This window comes from Canis lupus, chromosome 2 (assembly GCF_003254725.2).
Source record: "Canis lupus dingo isolate Sandy chromosome 2, ASM325472v2, whole genome shotgun sequence".
In the NCBI taxonomy this organism is placed as follows: Eukaryota; Metazoa; Chordata; class Mammalia; order Carnivora; family Canidae; genus Canis; species Canis lupus.
This window is the reverse complement of record NC_064244.1, coordinates 7120563-7141658: the sequence shown is the minus strand read 5'-3', so window position 1 is coordinate 7141658 and position 21096 is coordinate 7120563. Positions and strand designations below refer to the sequence as shown.

At 38.9% G+C, this 21096-nt stretch overlaps 1 protein-coding gene across 3 annotated transcripts in view; it reads right to left on the bottom strand.

Annotated features, from left to right (window-relative positions):
* Nucleotides 1-4169: 4169 nt before the first annotated feature.
* Nucleotides 4170-21096, bottom strand: part of PRTFDC1 (phosphoribosyl transferase domain containing 1) — a 93665-nt gene continuing 76738 nt past the window's right edge. For 2 of the 3 annotated variants that reach the window (XM_025463924.3, XM_035713904.2), the window contains exons 5-9: nt 11614-11631; nt 10178-10260; nt 9642-9688; nt 6604-6680; nt 4170-5459 (exon numbers count right to left, since the gene is read on the bottom strand). In XM_025463924.3, coding sequence (XP_025319709.1) covers nt 5412-5459; nt 6604-6680; nt 9642-9688; nt 10178-10260; nt 11614-11631 — 273 coding nt within the window. In that variant the 3' untranslated portion in view covers nt 4170-5411. The remainder of the gene's footprint in view (nt 5460-6603; nt 6681-9641; nt 9689-10177; nt 10261-11613; nt 11632-21096) is intronic. The other variant, XM_025463925.3, reaches the window with a different exon arrangement.

The window sequence follows — 21096 nt, the reverse complement described above, 5'->3', positions numbered from 1 at the left end:
ATACTAGATCTCTTTTAAATACAACTATAAAGATTCCTGCAGTCACCCAGTAGCTATGTAGTGTTAAGTCATTTCCCCAGGCTATTGATGAATATTCTTCACACAGCACAACCAAAAGCATTGCTCAAATAAAGATAAGACAAATTACAGCACTTCCGTTTTCCAGTCAACCAGCTCTGTCATTCAATATTGGGAGATTAGATAAATGGGACAGCAGCTTTCATTGTAAAGTCCGGTTGGTTTGTACTCAGTGATTTGTTGTTTTAAAAATGTTTTTTGGGGATCCCTGGGTGGCTCAGCAGTTTAGCGCCTGCCTTCCGCCTAGGGTGTGATCCTGGAGTCCCCGGATCGAGTCCCATGTCGGGCTCCCTGCATGGAGCTTGCTTCTCCCTCTCCCTATGTCTCTGCCTCTCTCTCTGTCTCTCATGAATAAATAAATAAAATCTTAAAAAAATGTTTTTGAATTGATTTGGTGAGTACTATTTCTAGCATAATGTTATATATATATATATATATATATATATATATATATATATATAAAATCTCCCTATTCTAGATTAGTTTCTTGGCCAAACTATATAGCAATTTCTTCATATAAAAATGTAACTACTTCTAAGGTTTCAGCTTGAATTTACACTTAGAGAATACTTGGCAAGCAAAAACTATTTTACTATGGTTTTTATATTTCAAATTTAAGCATCTTAATAGAAATAAAATTGCTCTTTCAAAGTCTTCTTAGTCTAGTCCAAACACTATTAGTGGGAAAAACATGTATTTCTACCTTTATAATCAAGGTGGGCTACTCTGGTGTTCTTTTTATCATTTCATACTTCCCCATGTGGCCAGGTAGTAATATTTTCTTTCTTTTTCTTTTTTTGAGATGGGGGAGGGGCGGAGGGTGAGAGAGAGAATCTTAACCAGGCTCCATGCCCAGTGCAGAGCTTGATGTGGGGCTGAATCCCACGATCCTGAGATCATGACCTGAGCTGAAATCAAGAGTTGGATGCTCAACTGACTGAACCATCCAGAACCCCCAGTATCTGTCATCCTTAAAAATCTAGGCAAGCAGGCATGTTTTCAATTATGCATTATGACCATTGAATAATCAGCTTCTCCGCTAGTCTCATTAGTGAAAAATGTGCAGGGGAATGACCTGTCTGTGGCAGATATCATCTCCAGCTTTCTGACAATGGCCAGAGCCATACACATCCTACCCTACTTGCTCTACTTATAATGTTCTATCAAGTGGTGGCAGTCTATGTTCCTTCCCCTTAAACTCAGACGAGTCTTTGTAACTGTTTTAATAACAGAATGTGGTAGTGGCAGTGAACCTGTCAGAAGCAGTATGGCTTCTACCTGCTTCAGTCTCTGTCTCCATTTGCCTTTGGAACCCAGCTACCATGTTGTGAGGAAGTTAGATCTGCATAGAAGAATTCCAACTGACAGCCTCAGTTAAGGTTCCAGCTAGCAGCCATTATCAACCACCAGACAAACCTTCAGATCAGAGCTACCTATAGAACTTTCTGTGATTGCGGAAATTTTCTGTTTGTGCTGATACAGTAACTTACTACCTTATGAAGCAGGCAACTGAACAGTTGTAATGTAGCTAATGGGAATGAGGAAGTGGACTTTAAATTTTATTTGATTTAAATTTAAACAAGTACATGTGGCTCATGGTTGCATTGGACTGCTTATCTTTACTTGGTTATAGCCTTCAGCCTTTGAATCTTCCAGCTGAAGCAAAAGATATCATGAAGCAGAAATAAACTGTCCCCATAGTGTCTCCTCCATATTCCTAATTCTCATAAGCCCCAAGAAATAATAATTATTGTTCATTTAAGCTACTCAGTTTGGGGTGGTTTATTATAGAGCAATCAGTAATGAATACACTGTTTCTACTGTTTTGTTCCCTTGTTTTTTGTTTTCCACAGTAAATAAAAATGTGCAAGTCTTTCTCATCTTTTAAAAGTCATCTGCACTTACCATCCTCGTTCACAGCTTATTAACTAGTCAACACCCATTAGGCTCTGGATACAAAAGAAGTCACAGTAACATTAGTTCAGGCAGGACTTCAGTATCCCACTTTGTCTTCATGTTCTCTCCTACTTCTCTCTGAGCAAAGCCAACCCTGGCAGAAAAAGTCAGAAAAGGGGGCCCTCTTGGCCTAGAAATTGCAAAAAAAATTTTGGGGGGGGGGGATGCCTGGGTGGCTTAGTGGTTGAGTATCTGTCTTTGGCTCAGGGCGTGATCCCAGGGTCCTGGGATGGAGTCTCACACCAGGGTCCCCACAGGGAGTCTGCTTCTCCCTCTGCCTGTGTCTCTGCTTCTTTCTCTGTGTGTCTCATGAATAAATAAATAAAATCTTTAAAAATAAAACAAAATAAAACATTTTTTTTTTAAAAACGGACTGTGCATGACCCACTGTGAAATGTGAATAACCTGTCTGTCCCAATATGTGGCCCAGAAGCTACTGTGAACACAGCTCTTTCAGCCAGAGTCTTTGTCTCCTTTTCTCCATGGGGTTCAGAACCAATCATGGGATATGGCTGGGCCAAGAAACAAAGCAGTTCTCTCCATGTACACCTTCTGTCCTTCATCTATCTAAGTACATCCCAACATCAATGCACAAACCTCCCTTCCATATATCCCCTTGTTCTCCTCCTGAAATTAGCCTGCCCACCTCACATGTTATCTGGAGATCCTAAAGGAACTCTATGATAGCAAAGTAACTACAACTCCCAAATGCTATTTTTGGCCCAAGTCAGCCAGACATCTGGGTGGGGAGTGTGATTTAGGGTTTCAATTTCCTAGAACATACTACCTCTACTACAAAAGTGAGGAAATATTTCTATGACACCAGTTCTCTAGAAGTGGGATAGGTCACCTTCTCTCTCCATTGGGAAAACACAAGTTCATGCCATGAGAGGCTGAAAAAATGCCTGCTTATGCTCTAAAATGTTGTTGTTGCTGTTGCTGTTGTTTTTAATAGTTTCAGAAGTCCTAAAACATGGTAAACCATGTTATATCCAAAGATATTCAAAGGTTAAATGAGATATATGAAGATTTGACTATTTGCAATTCACACTGAGAGTGCCTGGTTCAATATTGGATACATTCCAATTTAATAAGAAAGAACCAATTTATAATGAAGCGTTATGATTTGTTTGGAATATCCCAAAGTATTACTGATTATGTTACTGTATTACTGTAGTAAAAGTATTCCTAATTATTGTAACTGAATCCAAATAATGCATTTCACACACTTGTCCCCCACTACCAATCAGCTTTGGAACACTAAATTAATAAATGCATTGGTTGCTAATCAGGCTATGAGTTTTCACATTTTTGGTCTGGGTTGAAAAAACCCAGTGCTATTAAATAGATTTGAATTTTGCAAGAGAAAAGGAAATACTGTTTTTCCCAAGATGACATTCTTGGATATCACTGTCAAAATATTGTTTGATACGAAAAAAATTGCACGAATGATTAAACTTCTTGTGTATTTAATGATTTTTCATTTTCAGCATTAACTAGCACAGGTCCTTCTCAAAATCCTGTGAGGTAGATCAATTTCCTTCCTAATTCGAATAAACATACAGTACTCAAAAAGTTATACCGATGTTTATTAAAATTCAACATTCTAAAAAAATATTTTAATACAAATTATGGATAATTTTATATTTATAATCAAATGTATCTAGGTTTCTCTAGATCTTCTGATATAAATGCGGCATAGTGGAAATTATATTTAGAACATGAACTTGATCATTCAAGAAACTGGCCAAATTGAATTATCAGTCTCTAACTTGGATACTGATTCTTCTGTGGAACAACGCTAAAAGGAATTCCTTTGCTGGTTTCTCACTTGGGATATCTGGGTGTGGTTTATTTTCTTCTCTGACTGGAACAAAGATATTCAGGAAAATCTTTTACAACTAAAATTCTTTGTCTTACAAACAAGCTTGAGAAGAAAAAAAAGCAGTAGATCAAGTCTGGCTTAATCGTTTGCTTATACTAGTGCATATATAATCTGCATTTTTCCCAGGTTAACAAAAATAAAGCCCCAGGAAAGATATATGCAGTAGTATGTTTAAGCTACTGGCTCACACGCATTTTAATGGTTGAAAGTATATAAAAAAAGTTGAAGGCGGAAGAAAAACAGTAAGCAGTTATGAGACGTTAACATAACAAAGTTTTTTATTCTTTATTAATTTAAAGGAAGCTAGGACCTGATAACAATATGCTGCATATGGTTCAGAACCAAACAAAGGCTGCTTAGTTATTTATTTTGCATTTTCTCCTGTTAGGAAGTGAGAAAAAAACAGTTCTATTGACACTCAGGTTTATTTTCAATTAAAATCCCCATAAACTAGAAAACATCTCATAAAAACAGTGGAAATAGAAAAAATGTTATTCAGAAAAAAAAAAAAACCTTTCTTAAGTGTGCTAGTTTTCTATAGTGCCTTGGGCTGTAGGATAAGTCTTATAAAACTACTCAAAAAATAATTCAATCTCTGTGTTCATGTTGATAATATATAATAGTGTCTTGTCCTTTGATGTAAGTAAGAGGAAAATCTGATACTCACCAAGTTTTGAATTGACGCCGCCCCCCCCCCCCACCCCCCCCCCCCCCCCCCCCCCCCGGCACCGCCCTGAATCTGCCATTTGCAAATGTCCCACACGAATAAAAAGATGCAGCTTAGAAATGAGGGCCTTGCTGCCATTGTATTTTTTCTAATTAAAATGCAGAGTATTAAACACAGTTGAGTACATCCATGCATACATGACATACTGTTATCACATACCGGAAGCTCCGATCAACAGGACTGAGCAAAGGCTCATTTCATAACATCATTAAGATTCATTATACACTGCAGTTCAAAAAGGTTTTGTCAAAGCAAATAGTAATGGCCTGCCAGCAATGCCCAAACAGAAATTTATATTAAATTGTCCTTTTCCTCCTTTTTTCCTATGGGAATCTAGTTGCATTCCTTGCATTGGGTTCAGAGTTTAACTTAAAAGGCTTCCAGTTTCTTCAGATTGCAAAATATTACCAAAATAGAATATTAAAAAAAAGTTAAGTGAAAAATATTTGAGTAACTAGGTGGGAGAATAGTAATCAAGTATAATGACTGTATCAGAATAAAAGAAGGTAAAGTTCCAGAGTGGGAAGGTAGATAGAAAGCATGAGTCACAAGGCAGAGTATTTAATTTGGAACAAGTCAAATAAAAGCATTTGTTACTTTTTATGTTATAACCTTAGAAAAGAAAGCTCTCTCATTAAAACATTTTTTTTCTTTTATACCCTGCTGAGTGAAGATGCCTGGGGAAACAAACTTTACATGCTGGCTTTCTGACTGTAGTCGTAAGTATGATGTTATCTGGAGATTCGATGGTGAGAATTTGCTTCTTTAGACTCGATACTTTTCTTTGCCGTGTTCATTGATCACACATATGTGCTGAAACAATAAAGGATTTTAATGAATTGATTTCTTTAACAAAATATAAGGTGCAGAAAATGTAATGCAGTAATAACAGAATGTCATCTTGTAATTGGTTAGAGTTCATTCAAATATACATGTGTGCATTTATGTGTGTACTCATACATAAAATCTAAAGATACCCATTCAAAGCTTCATTGTTTTAGTTTTGAGCCCTATTCCAAATCTGGCTCTGTAGATCAGAAATGCTGAAGGAGGGCATGGTTAGCCATGGTAGAGATAGAAGTTTCCACCTGGTAAAATTACAACCTCTAGGGAGAATGGAGAAATAGCCATGGTAAACACAACATTGACTCTTATCTGATCCTTTTTGGGTAGCAAGAAACATGTTGGGAATATTTTGATTGCAAGGCACAGAAGTGGAGTCAGGCAAAAAGGGAGGGTTATTGATAGGATAATGAGGTAGCTCATAGAATCCAAGGAAGAGCACCAGTGAAGCAACTGGAAGGCCAGAATGGGGTAGTCCATGGTGCTTGTGGATACGCTCTCTGGGGTCCTGCCATTCAGTGGTTTAAGACCAAAATCCTTTGATTTCTGTGACTTTGGGTTTAAGTTTCTAATTCTTAGGAGAGAGACACTCACATGCATGATTGGTCTATTTTGGGTAGGCTATCTATCTCTAGATCATTCAACATTGTTTGAAGTCACACAGCTGGGGGTATAAACTGGGGGTCCATCTATATATGTTGAAACCATTTTGGAACGCCTAGGTGGCTCAGCAGTTGAACGTCTGCCTTCGGCTCAGGGCATGATCCCTGGGTCTTGGGATCGAGTCTTGCATCAGGCTCCTTGTAGGGAGCCTGCTTCTCCCTCTGCCTTTGTCTCTGTCTCTCTGTGTGTGTGTGTCTCTCATGAATAAATAAAATAAAATCCTTTTCTTTTCTTTTTTTTTTTTAAAGAAACCATTTCTTATTCATAAGGCGAATAGTTAGAATTGTATACAGCTGTAATTGGGATTATGAATGCAGAGTGTCCGGAATATTTCTGATGCAGAACATACCTAATCAGTGGCAGCCATCATTACTACTATTTCAATAATTTGTTAAATTCATATAACTGTTATTTGTGAAAAGAAGGCTAGGGATTTGCATGCATGACTTACATTCAGATCTCTGAAGTATTCATTGTAATCTAAGGCATAACCCACGACAAATAAGTTCGGAATCTCAAATCCAACATCTGAGTAGGGAGAGAGAGAGAGAAAAAAAAGGAATAACATATAGATAACATAAGGAGAAAGCCATCATATGTTATAGTTGGCACTTACACTGTGAGGACCTTTCATTTAGGCAGAAGTGAGAAAAATGATAAGTAATGCATAGGATGAGCCCAATAGGACCTGGACCAGAGTGACGAGGCAGGAAGACAAGATAGACAAGCAAACATACAAGGAAGAATGGCTGTACTCCTACCACACGGAGCTAAGAGAGGGCTCAGATAGCCCAGGGGATAACAAGAAATATCTATGAGTTAGTCATATAGTCCCGCTGTTCCAAAGCAAGCAGTATCCAATGATATAATGCCAAAGGAAACACTTTGGAGCATAAAGTTCAGTTCAGACAGAAGGTATTCCAGTCCTCTGGTAGGTGACTAGGTGCACAGGCTTTTGCCGCCAGGAAGTGGTTCTCCCACTGTGCTCAGAGTCCTCAGCTGGATAAAGGGCAGAGAAGCAAAACCTGGGAGACAAGATGAAAGGAAGTGGGATTGTTTAGTGTGAGGAAGAGAACACTAAGGGTTATTCCAACACTAGTCTTTGAATCAAGGAGGCAGATGATATTAATTAGCTCTCTATCTCTATTCAGGGAAGAATGGAAATAAATGGATTTAAATGCAGTATGAGGTACTTAGGTTAAATAAAGGAAAATTTATTGTAAGGAAGATAATTTTTATGGAAAAGATAGTAGGAACAGAGAATAGCTCTCCTTCAGAGGTCTTGAAACAGAATAAATGTGCCTATGGTCCAGTGGTTTTTCAAACTCTAGTTATTTTGAATCTGTTTATTACAACATTGCAGATGAGAAATATTCTTGCTTACTTTCATGAAACTGTACTTTGGCATAGCCAGTGGACTTAGAGCATGGAGAAAGTTATCCCTCTGGTGAACTACTCACCACCATTTTGATCCCTATGACCAAAGATGCTTTCACATGGAGAAGGCAACTGATTCCTGCTTGCAGAAAGTGCTGGAGGTGAGACACTTACTTTCTAGAGGGGTTGCATTACATATTACTGATAAAGACCCTCCTTTGTCCCTCCAAACTGTAGGTTGCTTTGAGAAATATAATCAAAGAAGAGAAGCAAGAGCAGAAGAAAAGATGTCAGCGCATATAAAAGATGCCATTGAACATATGGGAAAGAGTCAATTATGAGAAAGGAATCAAAAGTATCAAGCCTCAGAAATCCATGGAAACGAAACAGAGATTCTGACCCAGCTAAAAGGATATCAGTAAATCCCAGAGAACCCAGGCTGTTACCACAATAATGACTCTACAGTAAATGGAGCAATCAATCCCTACAGTAGGCATGGCACCTCAGACTGAGAAAAGCCAATTCAGAAGGCCAAACCTTCAGAGCTGTCATGGAGTAGAAGAAGGATGCTGGACAGGGGAATGGTTAGGAATCAGAGTGACCTACGTCTAGTTGGTAAATGGATGCAGTTCCTACACTTCTATTTGCAACTGCGGTGTTACTTATAGATGTCATGCAAGAGCAAGGGCAGTGATCAGAACCAGACTGCCTGGGTCCAGTACTGATGCTACGCTTACAGCAATGTGACCTTCAAAAGCCATTGAATCTTGCTGTGTTCAATTTCCTCACCTGCAAAATGGGTATATCAGTAGCATCTACCTTGGATGAATGTGGTGAAGAGTAAATGTGTTAATCTCTGTGTAGCTCTTTAAAGAGTGTAGGGCCCATCATAACCTCTTACCAGTGTTACCTATTATTTTATTCATGTCGTTGCTGTAAGTGACACAAATCATCTGTAAGTAGTTGGCTATGTCTGAAGTGACTCTTTCAACTTCAGTTAAAATCTTATCTATATGGGATCTTACGTGATTTCCTTAGAAGATTTCTATTTCCTCACTTTGCCTGACTTTACTGCACCCAGATTATATTCCCCATGCCAGTAACTGGACAGAAACGTGCTGTTGGGTCTCTGTGCCCAGAAATGATGTTGTCTAGATTTAATACACCCAGCATAGATGAAACTTGTTTTAGAATAAAGAGTCACTGGCGAAATGTCATTGGCACATTACTCGGCCATAGTGTACTCCTCTTGCTCTGATGTTTTTTCAGCTTGCTGATGGGAACTGTAGCCAAATTATCCCAGAGGATTTAGAGCAAATGTAAGTTATAAAAAATCAAGCTGAAGTCTGCCTATATGAGTGAAAAAAAGTTGCCTCTAGTGTTAGAATAATAAATTATCAAGCTGCTTGTTTATTCTTCCTGGCTTTGGAACTATTTGTATTATCAGTAAAGTGCCCTGGATGAGCAAAGTCCTCCAGAACATATGTCCGAAGTCAAGTGTGAAGATGGTATCTGGAGATATTTGTTCTGCCAATTCTCTGTGTTACTGAACTTTTCTTTGAAGGTGATGGGAAAGGTGTCTCGGATTTCCCCTTCTGTGTGCTAAAATTCAGGCTTACTGAAGGTCAGCATTATGCATTGTCTGGTGACGGTTTCTGGAGGCAGTATGCGAATCCTTCTAACCCTTTATGATGCCCTCCCATGCCCGTCTGACACGGACAGTGGACAAGGCAGGGATCCTGTATGTCAGCCAGTCTGGCGGGGTCAAGTCTCCCTCTACCTCCCTGATACCCATTAGCTCAGTTTTTTAGCTTTACGGTACTATGGAAAACCCAAAAATGAAAATATCCAATGCACACGACAGAGTATCTGGGAAAAACGCAAACTGGAAATTTAAAAACCCTTATTGTAGAGGACTCTATCCTCCCAGCAAGGCTGGGGAGACCTTGAGAGATTTGTGGGACTATCAAACCTTAACAGCTTGTGCTTCATATGGAATACTGGCAAATAGGAAATCAGAGAGTCTTCAACATGAATCAACACCACCAGCCAACCAACCAACCAACCAACCAACCAACCAACCAACAACCAACAAAAGCCAAAACCACTTACAGTCGGGTCTAAAGCCATCACTTCTAGGTGTTCTCTTCACTAACAAACTACCATTAAGAAAAAAAAGAAAGAACAAAGAAAAAAGCACTTAGTGATCCAGATAAAACTTCTGTGCATTGCAAATAGAACTAAACATCATTAAGATATGTATTTTCCCTCTGGAGCAAGTGGGGCACCATCACGGTCCCCTAATTCACCCTCCTGCTACTGTGGCACCACATCAGTGATTCTAGATAAAAGGAAGGGAGAGAGACTCTGGCACCAGGCTCAGCCAGCTGCTCCTGGAAGCCGCTAATGGAGGCACAGTAGCGAGAGACTCAGACACCTAGCAAAGCATGTCCTCTTCCCCTTCCTCTCTCTCAGGCCAGCAGTCAAATGGGCTATTTGTTCAGTGTGGTCAAGCCATAACACCCCAGGGCAAAGGGGTCACTGGTTTGGAATAGACTGCTCTCTTTGGAGACAACATCCTGTGTTAGCATCCTTCTCGGGCTTATGGGGAGATGCAGAAGCAACAATGATGTGAATGTCCTACTCACCTGGCTACCTTAATCATGTTGGGCTTGTATTTCTTTATGCTACTGAGTAGCACTTTCATGGTTTTCCCAGTTCCAACAACATCCTTTGCAAAGAGGACAGACAGATTCAGTTGAGCGCATTTGGGCAGCATGATAGATTTTTCATCCAGACAGATGATTGTACTCCTTATTAATAATGCATCATAATTAGAATTGCCATCAGATGGAGTCAAAGTAGGAAGCAGAGTTGGTTACATTTTTTAGACAGGTGCTTCTCTCTGAAGCTGGGTTTAGTGATGAATATTTCCTCTTGCAATCCTTGAACTGTGTTGAAAGCTACGTTCGGCCTTTGGAGCGCGTATGGGGCTGCTCACTGAGTACATTTGGCCTTGTGCATGCACATTCAAGGACTAAATTTGGCCTTGAGGTTATGCAACACAATACGGAACACATGAATTTTCATGGACATGGGATGTACAGCTGAATACCCTGAATGGATAAACACCTCCCCCTTGCCCTCCCCACTCAATAGGGGATTCTACGGCTGGGAAGTGAGATGTGTCTGGACGGCAGCTGGTGACAGCCTGTGAATTCTGAGGGTGCGAGGCTGCGGCGAGCCTCGGCTCATCTCTGCTGATGAGCTGCTGCACAATTAGAGGAGAATGGGCCGCAGAAGTGTATTGTCCTTGGGACAGAAATCAGCTGTCAGGAGCTGATTATCAAAACAACAGGTCTGAATTTAGCCAGGGTTGGGCAATTCGTTTGGCTAGAGGGCCTACTTCGTGGGCTATGTCTGAGCCAGGAGGACTGCAGATACATATGGCACACACAGGCAATTGTGTAACAAAAGCTTGAAAACAGCTCCCTTGAATTTTTGCCAGCTGATAAGACAGGCGTGCTCTTGAAGGAAAAGTGGCCATGTGCTGTATTAAGTCCACGGCTGCCATAGGGCCCATTCTCTTTCATTTTTTTATTAGCAGAAAACGTAAATTAAATTATAGCTTTTTCTTGGATTGTCATTTTAAAATGGATTGTGTTTATGATTTGGTTGCTGAAGGTAGGATTGTTGGAAGTCATCAGAGGTCGCTAGCAAGAACATCGAATTAAGGGTGAAAAGAGTTCAAATCTTGGCTTTACTATTATATACATGTGGTTCTATTGGGCTAGTTTCCTCTTCTGTAAAAATGCCTGATTCGCAAATAGATGTAAGAACCAATTTAGACATGTGTGAAATTAGACATAAAAGTAGATAAAGTACCATGAAAATATTATTACAAAGCTTTTATTCTAAATTGTTTCAAGCCACTGATTCTAGTTAGCTCTTAGTACATCTGGAGAGCCATGCACACAGTGTGAATTCAATAAATCCCTGTCTACTTTGATAATAAGTTCTATTTTCAAAACTCACCATTGGATTCTTTCAACTTTCAAATATGGATAAAGAAAAGTCAGCTTACCTCAACAATGAGGACATTCTGAAATTAAAAAAAAAAACACAGTTATTTAGAATATGATGCAAATCTGGCTCACGAGAGACACACATTTTTGCTTACAGTTAGAAATTTCACAATTTGCTTAGCTGGTCCTCCCCCATCCATCTAACTCAAATGCTTGGAAGTAATGTAGGCATTCCAGATTCATGTTAACAGTCTCTCTGCAATTACTGGGTGCTGCAATATTGATGTCTATATACAGGTTGGCAGCAGGGTTACCTCAGATCCTATACCTCTCTGAAGAGCTATTCACAAGTTCATCCCATGTCCCTAATTCTGGCAGACACCCCTATCCAGCATTCTTTGGTATACAAAGTTTACTAGGAAAACAACCATATAAACTATGTTGTGAATGGAGACAGTGCTCTGCAGAAGGATCACTCATTCAACTGTGACTGTCTTGCATAGCCACCAGTCACAGGGATTCTGTATTTACTCTCCAATTTTCAACCTTGAGGAAGGAAGGGTTGGCCTGGAGACAGCACTGTGAAGTGCCTGGTTGATATTTTTAGAAACATGGTTGGATTCCTTGCTATGTGCTCACAAGGCATACTTCTCTTTCTACCTAAAAACACCGATTATGTTTCATATCAATTCCTGTTTTTTAATTTATTTTAAAAATTTTATTTATTTATTCATGAGATGCACAGAGAGAGAGAGAGAGAGAGAGAGAGAGGCAGAGGGAGAAGCAGGCTCCACGCAGGAAGCCCGATATGGGACTTGATCCCGGGACTCCGGGATCATGCCCTGAGCCGAAGGCAGATGCTCAACTGCTGAGCCACCCAGGCATCCCTCAATTCCTGTTTGATATCTGTCTTCCTACTAGAATATAAACTCCACGAGGGTGGGGATCATGTTTGTCTTGTTTACTATTGTATTCTCAGTCCCTAGTATATATATATACCTGCATATAGATGCTCAGCAATTATTTACTGAGTGGAGGACTAATAACTGATGACACTGATTAATGAATTAAAACCAACCAATTAAATGGATTAGTAGTTACATGTCAATACTGTCTCACCAAATTAAAATATGACTTTGTTAACATGATATTGCAATGAACTAAAGGGTGTGGCTATTCCCTCAATGTAATGTCTCTCTTTAGATAACTCTTCATTATCCCTCTGATTCAGATAAGACTTTGAAAATTCTATCAAACCTTACACCTTACAAAGCTCACTTATGTCTAATGCAAAAGAAATGTAAGTAATGGAAGTGTTAGCTACCCAACCAAAACCATATTTACTTTATGAGTCAAATACTTCTTAGGTGGAAATATCTTTCTGGAAGTGTTTTTCTCTCGGGTATAGTCATTAAATAGTCATTTAGTCATAAAATACATTTTATTCTTTTTAAAGATTTTATTTATTTGAGAGAGAAAGAATATATGAGTGGGGGAGGGGCAAAAGGGAAGGGAGAGGGACAAGCAGACTCCCCACTGAGCATGGAGCCCGATGTGCAGCTCCATCCCAGGACTCTGGGATTATGACCTGAGCCACGGCAAATGCTTAACCAACTGAGCCACCCAGGTGCCTGTAGTAAATATAGTTTAAAAACCTTAGTTTTATCATTAAAATGTAAGGTTATCTTGTCCATTTTTAAAGTAGGTCATGCCCACAATATCCCCTACTCTAAGAGTCACAGTGACAGAGGAGTCCCCTTGGTATTCTGAACACATTTGCTGTGTTCTTAACCATTAATCCACAATAGTTAGTTAGGATGTGCATTTTTAGTCTGATTGAGGCTTAACCAACCATGCCTAGTAACCAACCTGAAAACTTGGAGAATACTTGGTTAATTTAATTCCCTGGTTCACAATCTCTTTTTGTTTCAATCTTATAATGTAAAACTCTTTAAAACTTTGTTAGTCTGCATTCTTGCCTAATTAAATAAAGCACACTGAACATAATTAAATTTGCTTTTTAAAAGCTTAGAACCTTGCAAAACAAGAGTCATCTTTGAAAAGATAGCTTTAACTATAAGATATAGTGGTGGCTGGGTAGTGGGACTTGAATGTGTACTAATTATAATGGAGAGATATATTATCAAAATAACTTAAACACATTTTAAAACTAAGGAATCCATATACAGATTCAAAGTCAAATAGAAAAGTCTAAAGATTTTGTAAATGTTGATGTAGACCCAATTGTAAAGTATTTGACCATGCTTATGTACTTTAAAGTTATCGTGACATTCTATATTATGCATAACCAAAATATTATCACATCTAACAAAAATGACAATAATCTATTTTATATTTTTCATTTTTTCTAGTTTTATTGAAGTATAATTGACATACACTTTAAAAGTTTAAGGCGTACAGCATAATGATTTGATTTATTTTTTTTATTTTTTATTTTTTTTTAAATTTTTATTTATTTATGATAGTCACACAGAGAGAGAGAGGCAGAGACATAGGCAGAGGGAGAAGCAGGCTCCATGCACCGGGAGCCCGACGTGGGATTCGATCCCGGGTCTCCAGATTCGTGCCCTGGGCCAAAGGCAGGCGCTAAACCGCTGCGCCACCCAGGGATCCCTGATTTGATTTATATATGTTGTAAAATGATTACCTCAATAAATTTAGTTAGCATCCATCATCTCATATAGATACAATAAAGAGAGAAAGTAAAAAAAGAAAACAATGTTTTCCTTGTAATGAGAACTCTTAGGATTTACTCTCTTAACAACCTTCGTATATACCACACAACTATAGTGTTAGCTATAGTCATCATATTGTACATTTCATCTCTAGTACTTATTTATCTTATAACCGAAAGTTTGCACCTTCTGACAAACTTACTCTGATTTCCCTGCTCCCCACCCGCTGCCTCAGGTAAACACAAATTTGATCTTTTTTTCTATGAGTTGTGTTTTTGTGTTGTTTTGTTTTAGATTCTACATGCAAGTACAATCATAAGTATTTTTCTTTCTCTGACTTATGTCACTTAGTATAATGCTCTCAAGGTCCATTCATGTTGTTGCAAATGGCAAGATTTCCTAGTTTCTTATGATTGACTAATATTCCATTGCGTGTGTGTGTGTGTGTGTGTGTGTGTGTGTATCACAACTTCTTTATCTGGCAACAATTTCTTAATATCATATAAAACCTAGCACATATTTAGATTTCCCTAGTTATCTTTAAAATGGCCTTTGTAGCTGGTTTGTCTAGTTGAAGCCCATGCACTGGGTCTTTAATTCTCTTTTAATTTAAAATCATCTCTTTTACTATTCTTCTATTTCTCAATTTAATAATTCTAGAGATCATCTATTTACTATGTTATATAACGATGAGAACTTAATTCTTTTATACTATCTTGCTTCTTTTTCCATCTCCCAGGGTAGATATTTGTTATGACTGTATCTTCTTGTACTGCTCACATTTTTTTCCCAGTACAAAGTCAAGTAGTATACTATAATTATGTTCCCCTTTAAAGCTTGTTTCTTTACTTGGAATTCCTAATTGCTTTCCTGTCATCATTCAGTGTTTTCAACTGCAATAGCGCTTCCTTGTCTGCCTTTCTTTCTTTCTGGCAAGCTCTTCTTTCTTGGAAGGATTAGTATGAGGAAAATATTGGCTAATTATGGTTTAACTATATTTCTCAAAGAATTTTGGAGGATTAAGGAAGCTAAGTGGGTTGATAACATCTGTAACAACACAAAGAACTTTCTGAGTTGTGTACAGTATTTAAAAAGTAAAATTATTTAGTGGGTTCATAAATGATGGATACTGATATATGAATACCAATGAATACTGATATAAAAAACCCATCTGTTACTGAAAGAGAGCTATGCAGAAATCTAGAGTTTCTCAGTGAGTTAAATAGAACAGTCAATACATATATATTTCTTTTCTTTTATCGAACATCACACTATTTTCATCACACACATTTTCAAATTCTTTCCTAAGTAATACATGGGTTTACTGTCTGGATTGCAAGCTGCCTATCTGCTGTTCACCTCCAAAAAAGCAATACCCTAGTACCTTTGGAAATTACTATACAAAACAAGTAGCCCAAAAGTATGGAGAAAGTGACTACCCTTAGAGGCATTTTCAGTAGTGTCTGAGAGAACTAATCTCTTCACATTTCAATATACCAGGGTTAGCTCCATAAGCTAAGGGACAAAGACAAATTCATCTTTATATGATCAGCATATATCATGGAGACCAGTATGTAATAGGTGCTCAAGAAATGCAACAAATTGACAATTTGGACCTTATTTCTTTCTCTAGTTCCTTATACTTTTAACATATCCCCTCTGGTTTTTTTTTCCTTCAATGATGTACAATTCCTCCTTAACTGAGCTATAATTAATATTTACTGCTTTTAATTTTGCATCATGAAATCTCCCAAAATTCCCCTCACTTTCCCCTCTTTTTCTGAGCAAGTAACCTTGGAAATTTTTTCAGGACATGCCGTGCCTCCTAAATGCTTCCAATCTGATAATTCCGATCACTGAATCTGAGATGTCTGCCAGTTACTGTCTTAGTCTTCTCATCACACCTAGCTCATTTCCTCCTGGAAAGTAAGTAAAATTTGCAACCTGAGGGCCGCAGGCAAAAATTCTATGGGGGCCTCTGGAGTGTGTCCTTTCGTTGCTATGGTGCAGTCCTGATGGAAGCTAATCACCTTGAGTTTCTTGAAGGAAAAGAAAGGAAAGATGAAAAAGAAGAAAAGAAAGAAGGAAGGAATTATGTAAATCTAAATGATTTTCTTAACTAGGTTATTCCCACTTTCAGTCTTTTAAAATGCAAAATGATTAGCACGCCACAGTCTAATCGGCAGCAGCATAGTTTCGCATCTATGGTCACGCCAAGCAGAGGGATGGCAGTAATGATGATGGGCTCATTGTGGGTGCTGAGCATGGGTAAGAGTGTGAATATGAACCCCATGGAGAAAGGAATGTAGTTCAGCATTTCACTTTATGTGATAAGTCACAAAATTGCCAGAATCATCAGTCGGTGGGCATTTCCATTATTGTTCTCAGCCTAGTCAGATGCAATAAAAAGGAATGATTTAAATAGTTAAGGCAGCCAAGGAGGAAATTTGGCAGGTTCTGACGCTTCATTCTGGCATTTGATTAGAAACTTATTTGGTGGGGGAAGGTGGCACGTCTCCTGAAATCTTGCATTTAACCTGCACATCTGTGTTTTCCCGTTGCCAGATTTGGGTCTGTTTCCATGCATTTGGTTTTATTCCACCCCTTTCAGAGATTTCCCTTGAACATGAACAAAATCTTCTTGCTTTAATGGATACACACATTTTATGAAGTGCCAGGATTAAATCAACTTTGAAAAAAAATCAACTAGAGAGCACGTTGTGCAGACAGCTTGAACACACCAAGGAAAATGCTTTTAAACATTGTGAGCCGACGAGGCCATTTAACTTAATCATTGAGGGTTCCCTTTATTCAACAGCCATGACCTATTTAGAACCATGACTCAGCCAGCTTCCCTTATGAGCTTCCTTTTCTTTGCTTTAAAAAAAAAGTAGAAAAAAGGCAAGGAAAAAGAAAAAAGAAAGAAGGAAGGAAGGAAAAAAAGAAAGAGAAAGAAAGAAGAAAAGAAGGAAAAAAAAAAAAAAAAAAGAAGACAAGAAAGAGACAGGTCCATGGTGGCTATTGTCTCTTTTCTGAACATTTTAATCCACACATCTTTACAGAGTTTAAGAAGTTATGTAGTACAGTTATGGGATTTATAATGTATAGACAATTATATAGGTGAGCGATGTCCCTATGTTTTTAAAGGTTCTTTTATGAACAAATCTGAATTAAAAAAAAATCTTTTCACAGTGTTCTTTTATGAACAAATCTGAGTTAAAAAAAAATCTTTTCAGGGATCCCTGGGTGGCGCAGCGGTTTGGCGCCTGCCTTTGGCCCAGGGCGCGATTCTGGAGACCCGGGATCGAATCCCACGTCGGGCTTCCGATGCATGGAGCCCGCTTCTCTCTCTGCCTGTGTCTCTGCCTCTCTCTCTCTCTGTGACTATCATGAATAAATAAATAAAATCTTAAAAAAAAAAAAATCTTTTCACAGTGTGTGGGTGGCTCCATCAGCTCAGGTTCTGATCTCAAGGTAGTGAGATCGAGCCCTGCATCAGGCTCCATGCTCAGCTGGGAGTCGGCTTGAGATTCTCTCCCTCTGCACCACATCCCCCACTCCCTGCCCACACATTCTTTCTCTCTCTCAAATAAATAAATACATCTTTAAAAAATTTTAAAAATCTTTTTTAACCCTCTCTCCTTCATTTCATCACTGAGCTCTGCTGCTGCTACTTTGGACAGCACTGTGCCTTCTGCAGTGCTCCTATTTGGCTCTTGTGGTTCTAGTGCTCACACTTGCTCCACCCATATGACCTCCAGACTAGTTTCTCTGCCTGGAATCTCTTTCCAGTCCTCAGTGATTCTACCCTCCTATCAAGTTCATGTTCCCAAAGCATAGCTTCTCGATGTCACTTTTGCCCAAAAACTTTTGCAACTTCTCTTTCCTTTTCTGAGCAAAGTTAAACTCTTTACTGAGACATTCCATATATTCTACAAACCAAACTTAACTTACATTTTTGTGGTTTTAAAGTATTGCTTCTCTATTTCAGGCTGATTTACTTCAGTCACATTGGTCTGCTCTTGTCCTCTGGCTCTCCTATTTCTCTCTTTTGTCCCTCATTTCATGATGCTCTTCTTCCCTTTTCTGTGTTACTCTCCAGCTTTCTGGTCCCAAGTAATACCTCTGGCTCCTCTTATGAAGACAGTCACAGTCCCAAGGAATCGTTCCTACTTTGGATTTCTTTTACGGGCAAGGAAAGAGTCTCATGTGGAAATACCTGTGAAGCTCTTCCCTAGGGGCTGAGCATTAAAAAAAAGAGGAATGTACAGGTTCAAGGCAGACTAATAATATAATGATAAATAAAGCTTCAGTATAAATTTGTCGATTGAGAAAACGTATAATCACTTTGTAAGGGAAAAGTTAGATGATGATTTACAACAATGCTCCATTCTATGCAGGTATTTACTGCAGTTTGACTTTCTTCTACAACATTAAAAAGAGTACCCACTAATTGGTACTATTTCAAGTTTTTTCCACCCAGCTGGTGTATATTCTGCTTGATGGAAAGATTCTGAAGGGCCTCTGAAACTTATTTTTAAAGTTCTCTCAAACTCAACACCTAGCCTTTCTCTGAAAAGCTGAAGAGTGGGTGAACAGATCAGGCCATATAAATGCCTTCATCTGTTTTAAGGAAAAGGAAATTCCAAATGTTAAGTGAAATTGTTTTCATTCCTCCACCTTCAGGTGTGCAGCGTTCACCAATTCAGTCCCCACTTTGAATCTTTTATGACACCAAAACCCTTATGCTTCTTGAAGACAATGTGTCCTCACTTGACACCTTTGTCACTGAACTTAAACCCAACTCACTGGCTGATGTGCTCTTTGGTCTGGCTAGATGGGCTTCTATTTACTTTCCCTCTACCATGCCCTCCTTTTCTTACCCTTCATTGAACACTTCCGTTTTTGTTTTTTTTTTTTTTTTGTTTTCTTTTTTTAAGAGAAAGAAGAGCCTGCATTGAATGAGTGACTTGTCAGCTAGACATCTTGCATGATGCAGGAGATAGGATGGTGAATAAGATAGGCAGGTCTCTATCCACCTTATACTACATTCTGGTGGGGGAAATAGACAAATAAAAATGTTAGTTAGCCTCCAAGTAAACACTCCAAACTGTGGAAAGAGCTTGACTTAAAACCGGGTACTGATATAGAGATGACTGGGGAAGGTGAGTAGCATGCAAGGGGGGGGAATAGTGCTCATTTTAGGCCGAAAGTCAGGGAAGGACTCCCTTACACTGGAGGCTGAGACATAAAAGGTAGGCAGAAAATGGATTCCAGGTTGGAGGCCACAGCTCCTCCAAGGTCTTGGTAGGAAGGAGCTTAACCAGTGTGATTATGGCACTATGAGGAGAGGTGAGTGGTGTATGATGATGCTGGGAAGGAAGCAGGGCCAGACCACACAGGTCTAAAAGGCTGTGAGAAAGAGGTTGGATTATAATCTTAGAACACTGGGAGTAGAGTTCCCAGATAAAATATGGAACACCCAATTACATTTCAGATGAATAACAAATAACTTTTGAGCTTAAGTATGTTCCAAATATTGCTTGTGACATGCTTATACTAAAAATGTATTCATTATTTATTTGAAATTCAAATTCAACTTGGCATCCTATTCTCTCTCTCTTTTTTTTGCTAACTCTGACAGCCCTAGTTGAGAGGGCGCTGAAAGGTTTTCAGTAGGCAAGTGAGGCGATCCAATTGGTATTTTAAGAAGATCCCTTTGGCTTTTGTTTCTTGGAGGATAGTTTGGAGGGTAGCAAGAGTTAAATGAAGGCAGAAGTTCAAGGAGACTAGTTAGGCTACCATAACATCCCAGAGGAGAGATAGTAGTGGTCTGGCCCTAGAAGACCAGTGCTTCTTAAGTTTGCATATGCGTAGGAATCATCTAGGGATCTTGTTAAAAGGAAGACTTAATTCAGAAGATCTGGGGTGGGATCTGAGATATTGCATTTCTAATTAGTTTGTAGGTGGGGCTGACCTTGCTGTTTCCTAGACCAAAGGTCAGCAAACTATGGCCCATCGGAAAATCTGGCCTGCTGCCTATTTTTCAAAATAAAATTTTATTGAAACATGATCCATTTCCCTTTGTTTACATTTTATCTATGGATGCTTCCTGGTTTCATGCTATGATAGTGGAGTTAAGCAGTTGCAACAGAGACTGTGTAGTCCACAAAATCTAAAAACATTTACCACCCAGCCCTTCCCTAAAAAGTTCATTAACCCATGCCCTAGACCACATCTTGCTACTGCAAAAGTCTAGGCTTGGGTGATTACTGCGAAGATGGTGAGAAGTGGGCAGATTTAAGACACATTTGAGAGCACTGAATAATGAAACACTCCCCTCTGATGTGAGCCCAGGTACCCTGAACTACATAAAAATGCATCTTTAAACCTAAGCTGTTGCGACAATTGAGAACCTGGCTAATCAATGTTGATTCATCTTAGAAATACTTACCCATTCTAAGCTCAAGGGGTTACTCAGCACACATTTAGATATATATAGAAATCCATCTACGCACCCATAAATGCAAGTAAATCCGTGGTATCCATAAAGATACCACGGAACAGCAACTGGTAACCTGGAAGAATCATTTGTCATTCGAGCAAAAAACTGAAGTTGATTCCTGCTTGTGCTTACTGCCAGCTGATTTTCCATCTCTCCCATCTCACCTCCCATGATCTCTACTTTCTCATGAAGGGAGAGTGTCTTTGTAGTAATTCTAGGAGGGGATACTGAGGCACAGCACTATGACCTCTCCTATCACTCGGCCCCTAGTAAGAAATACCTTTTCCCCATCCTCTTCTCTACGTCTAAGGAAAGGGAATATCCAGTACTTACATAAGAGG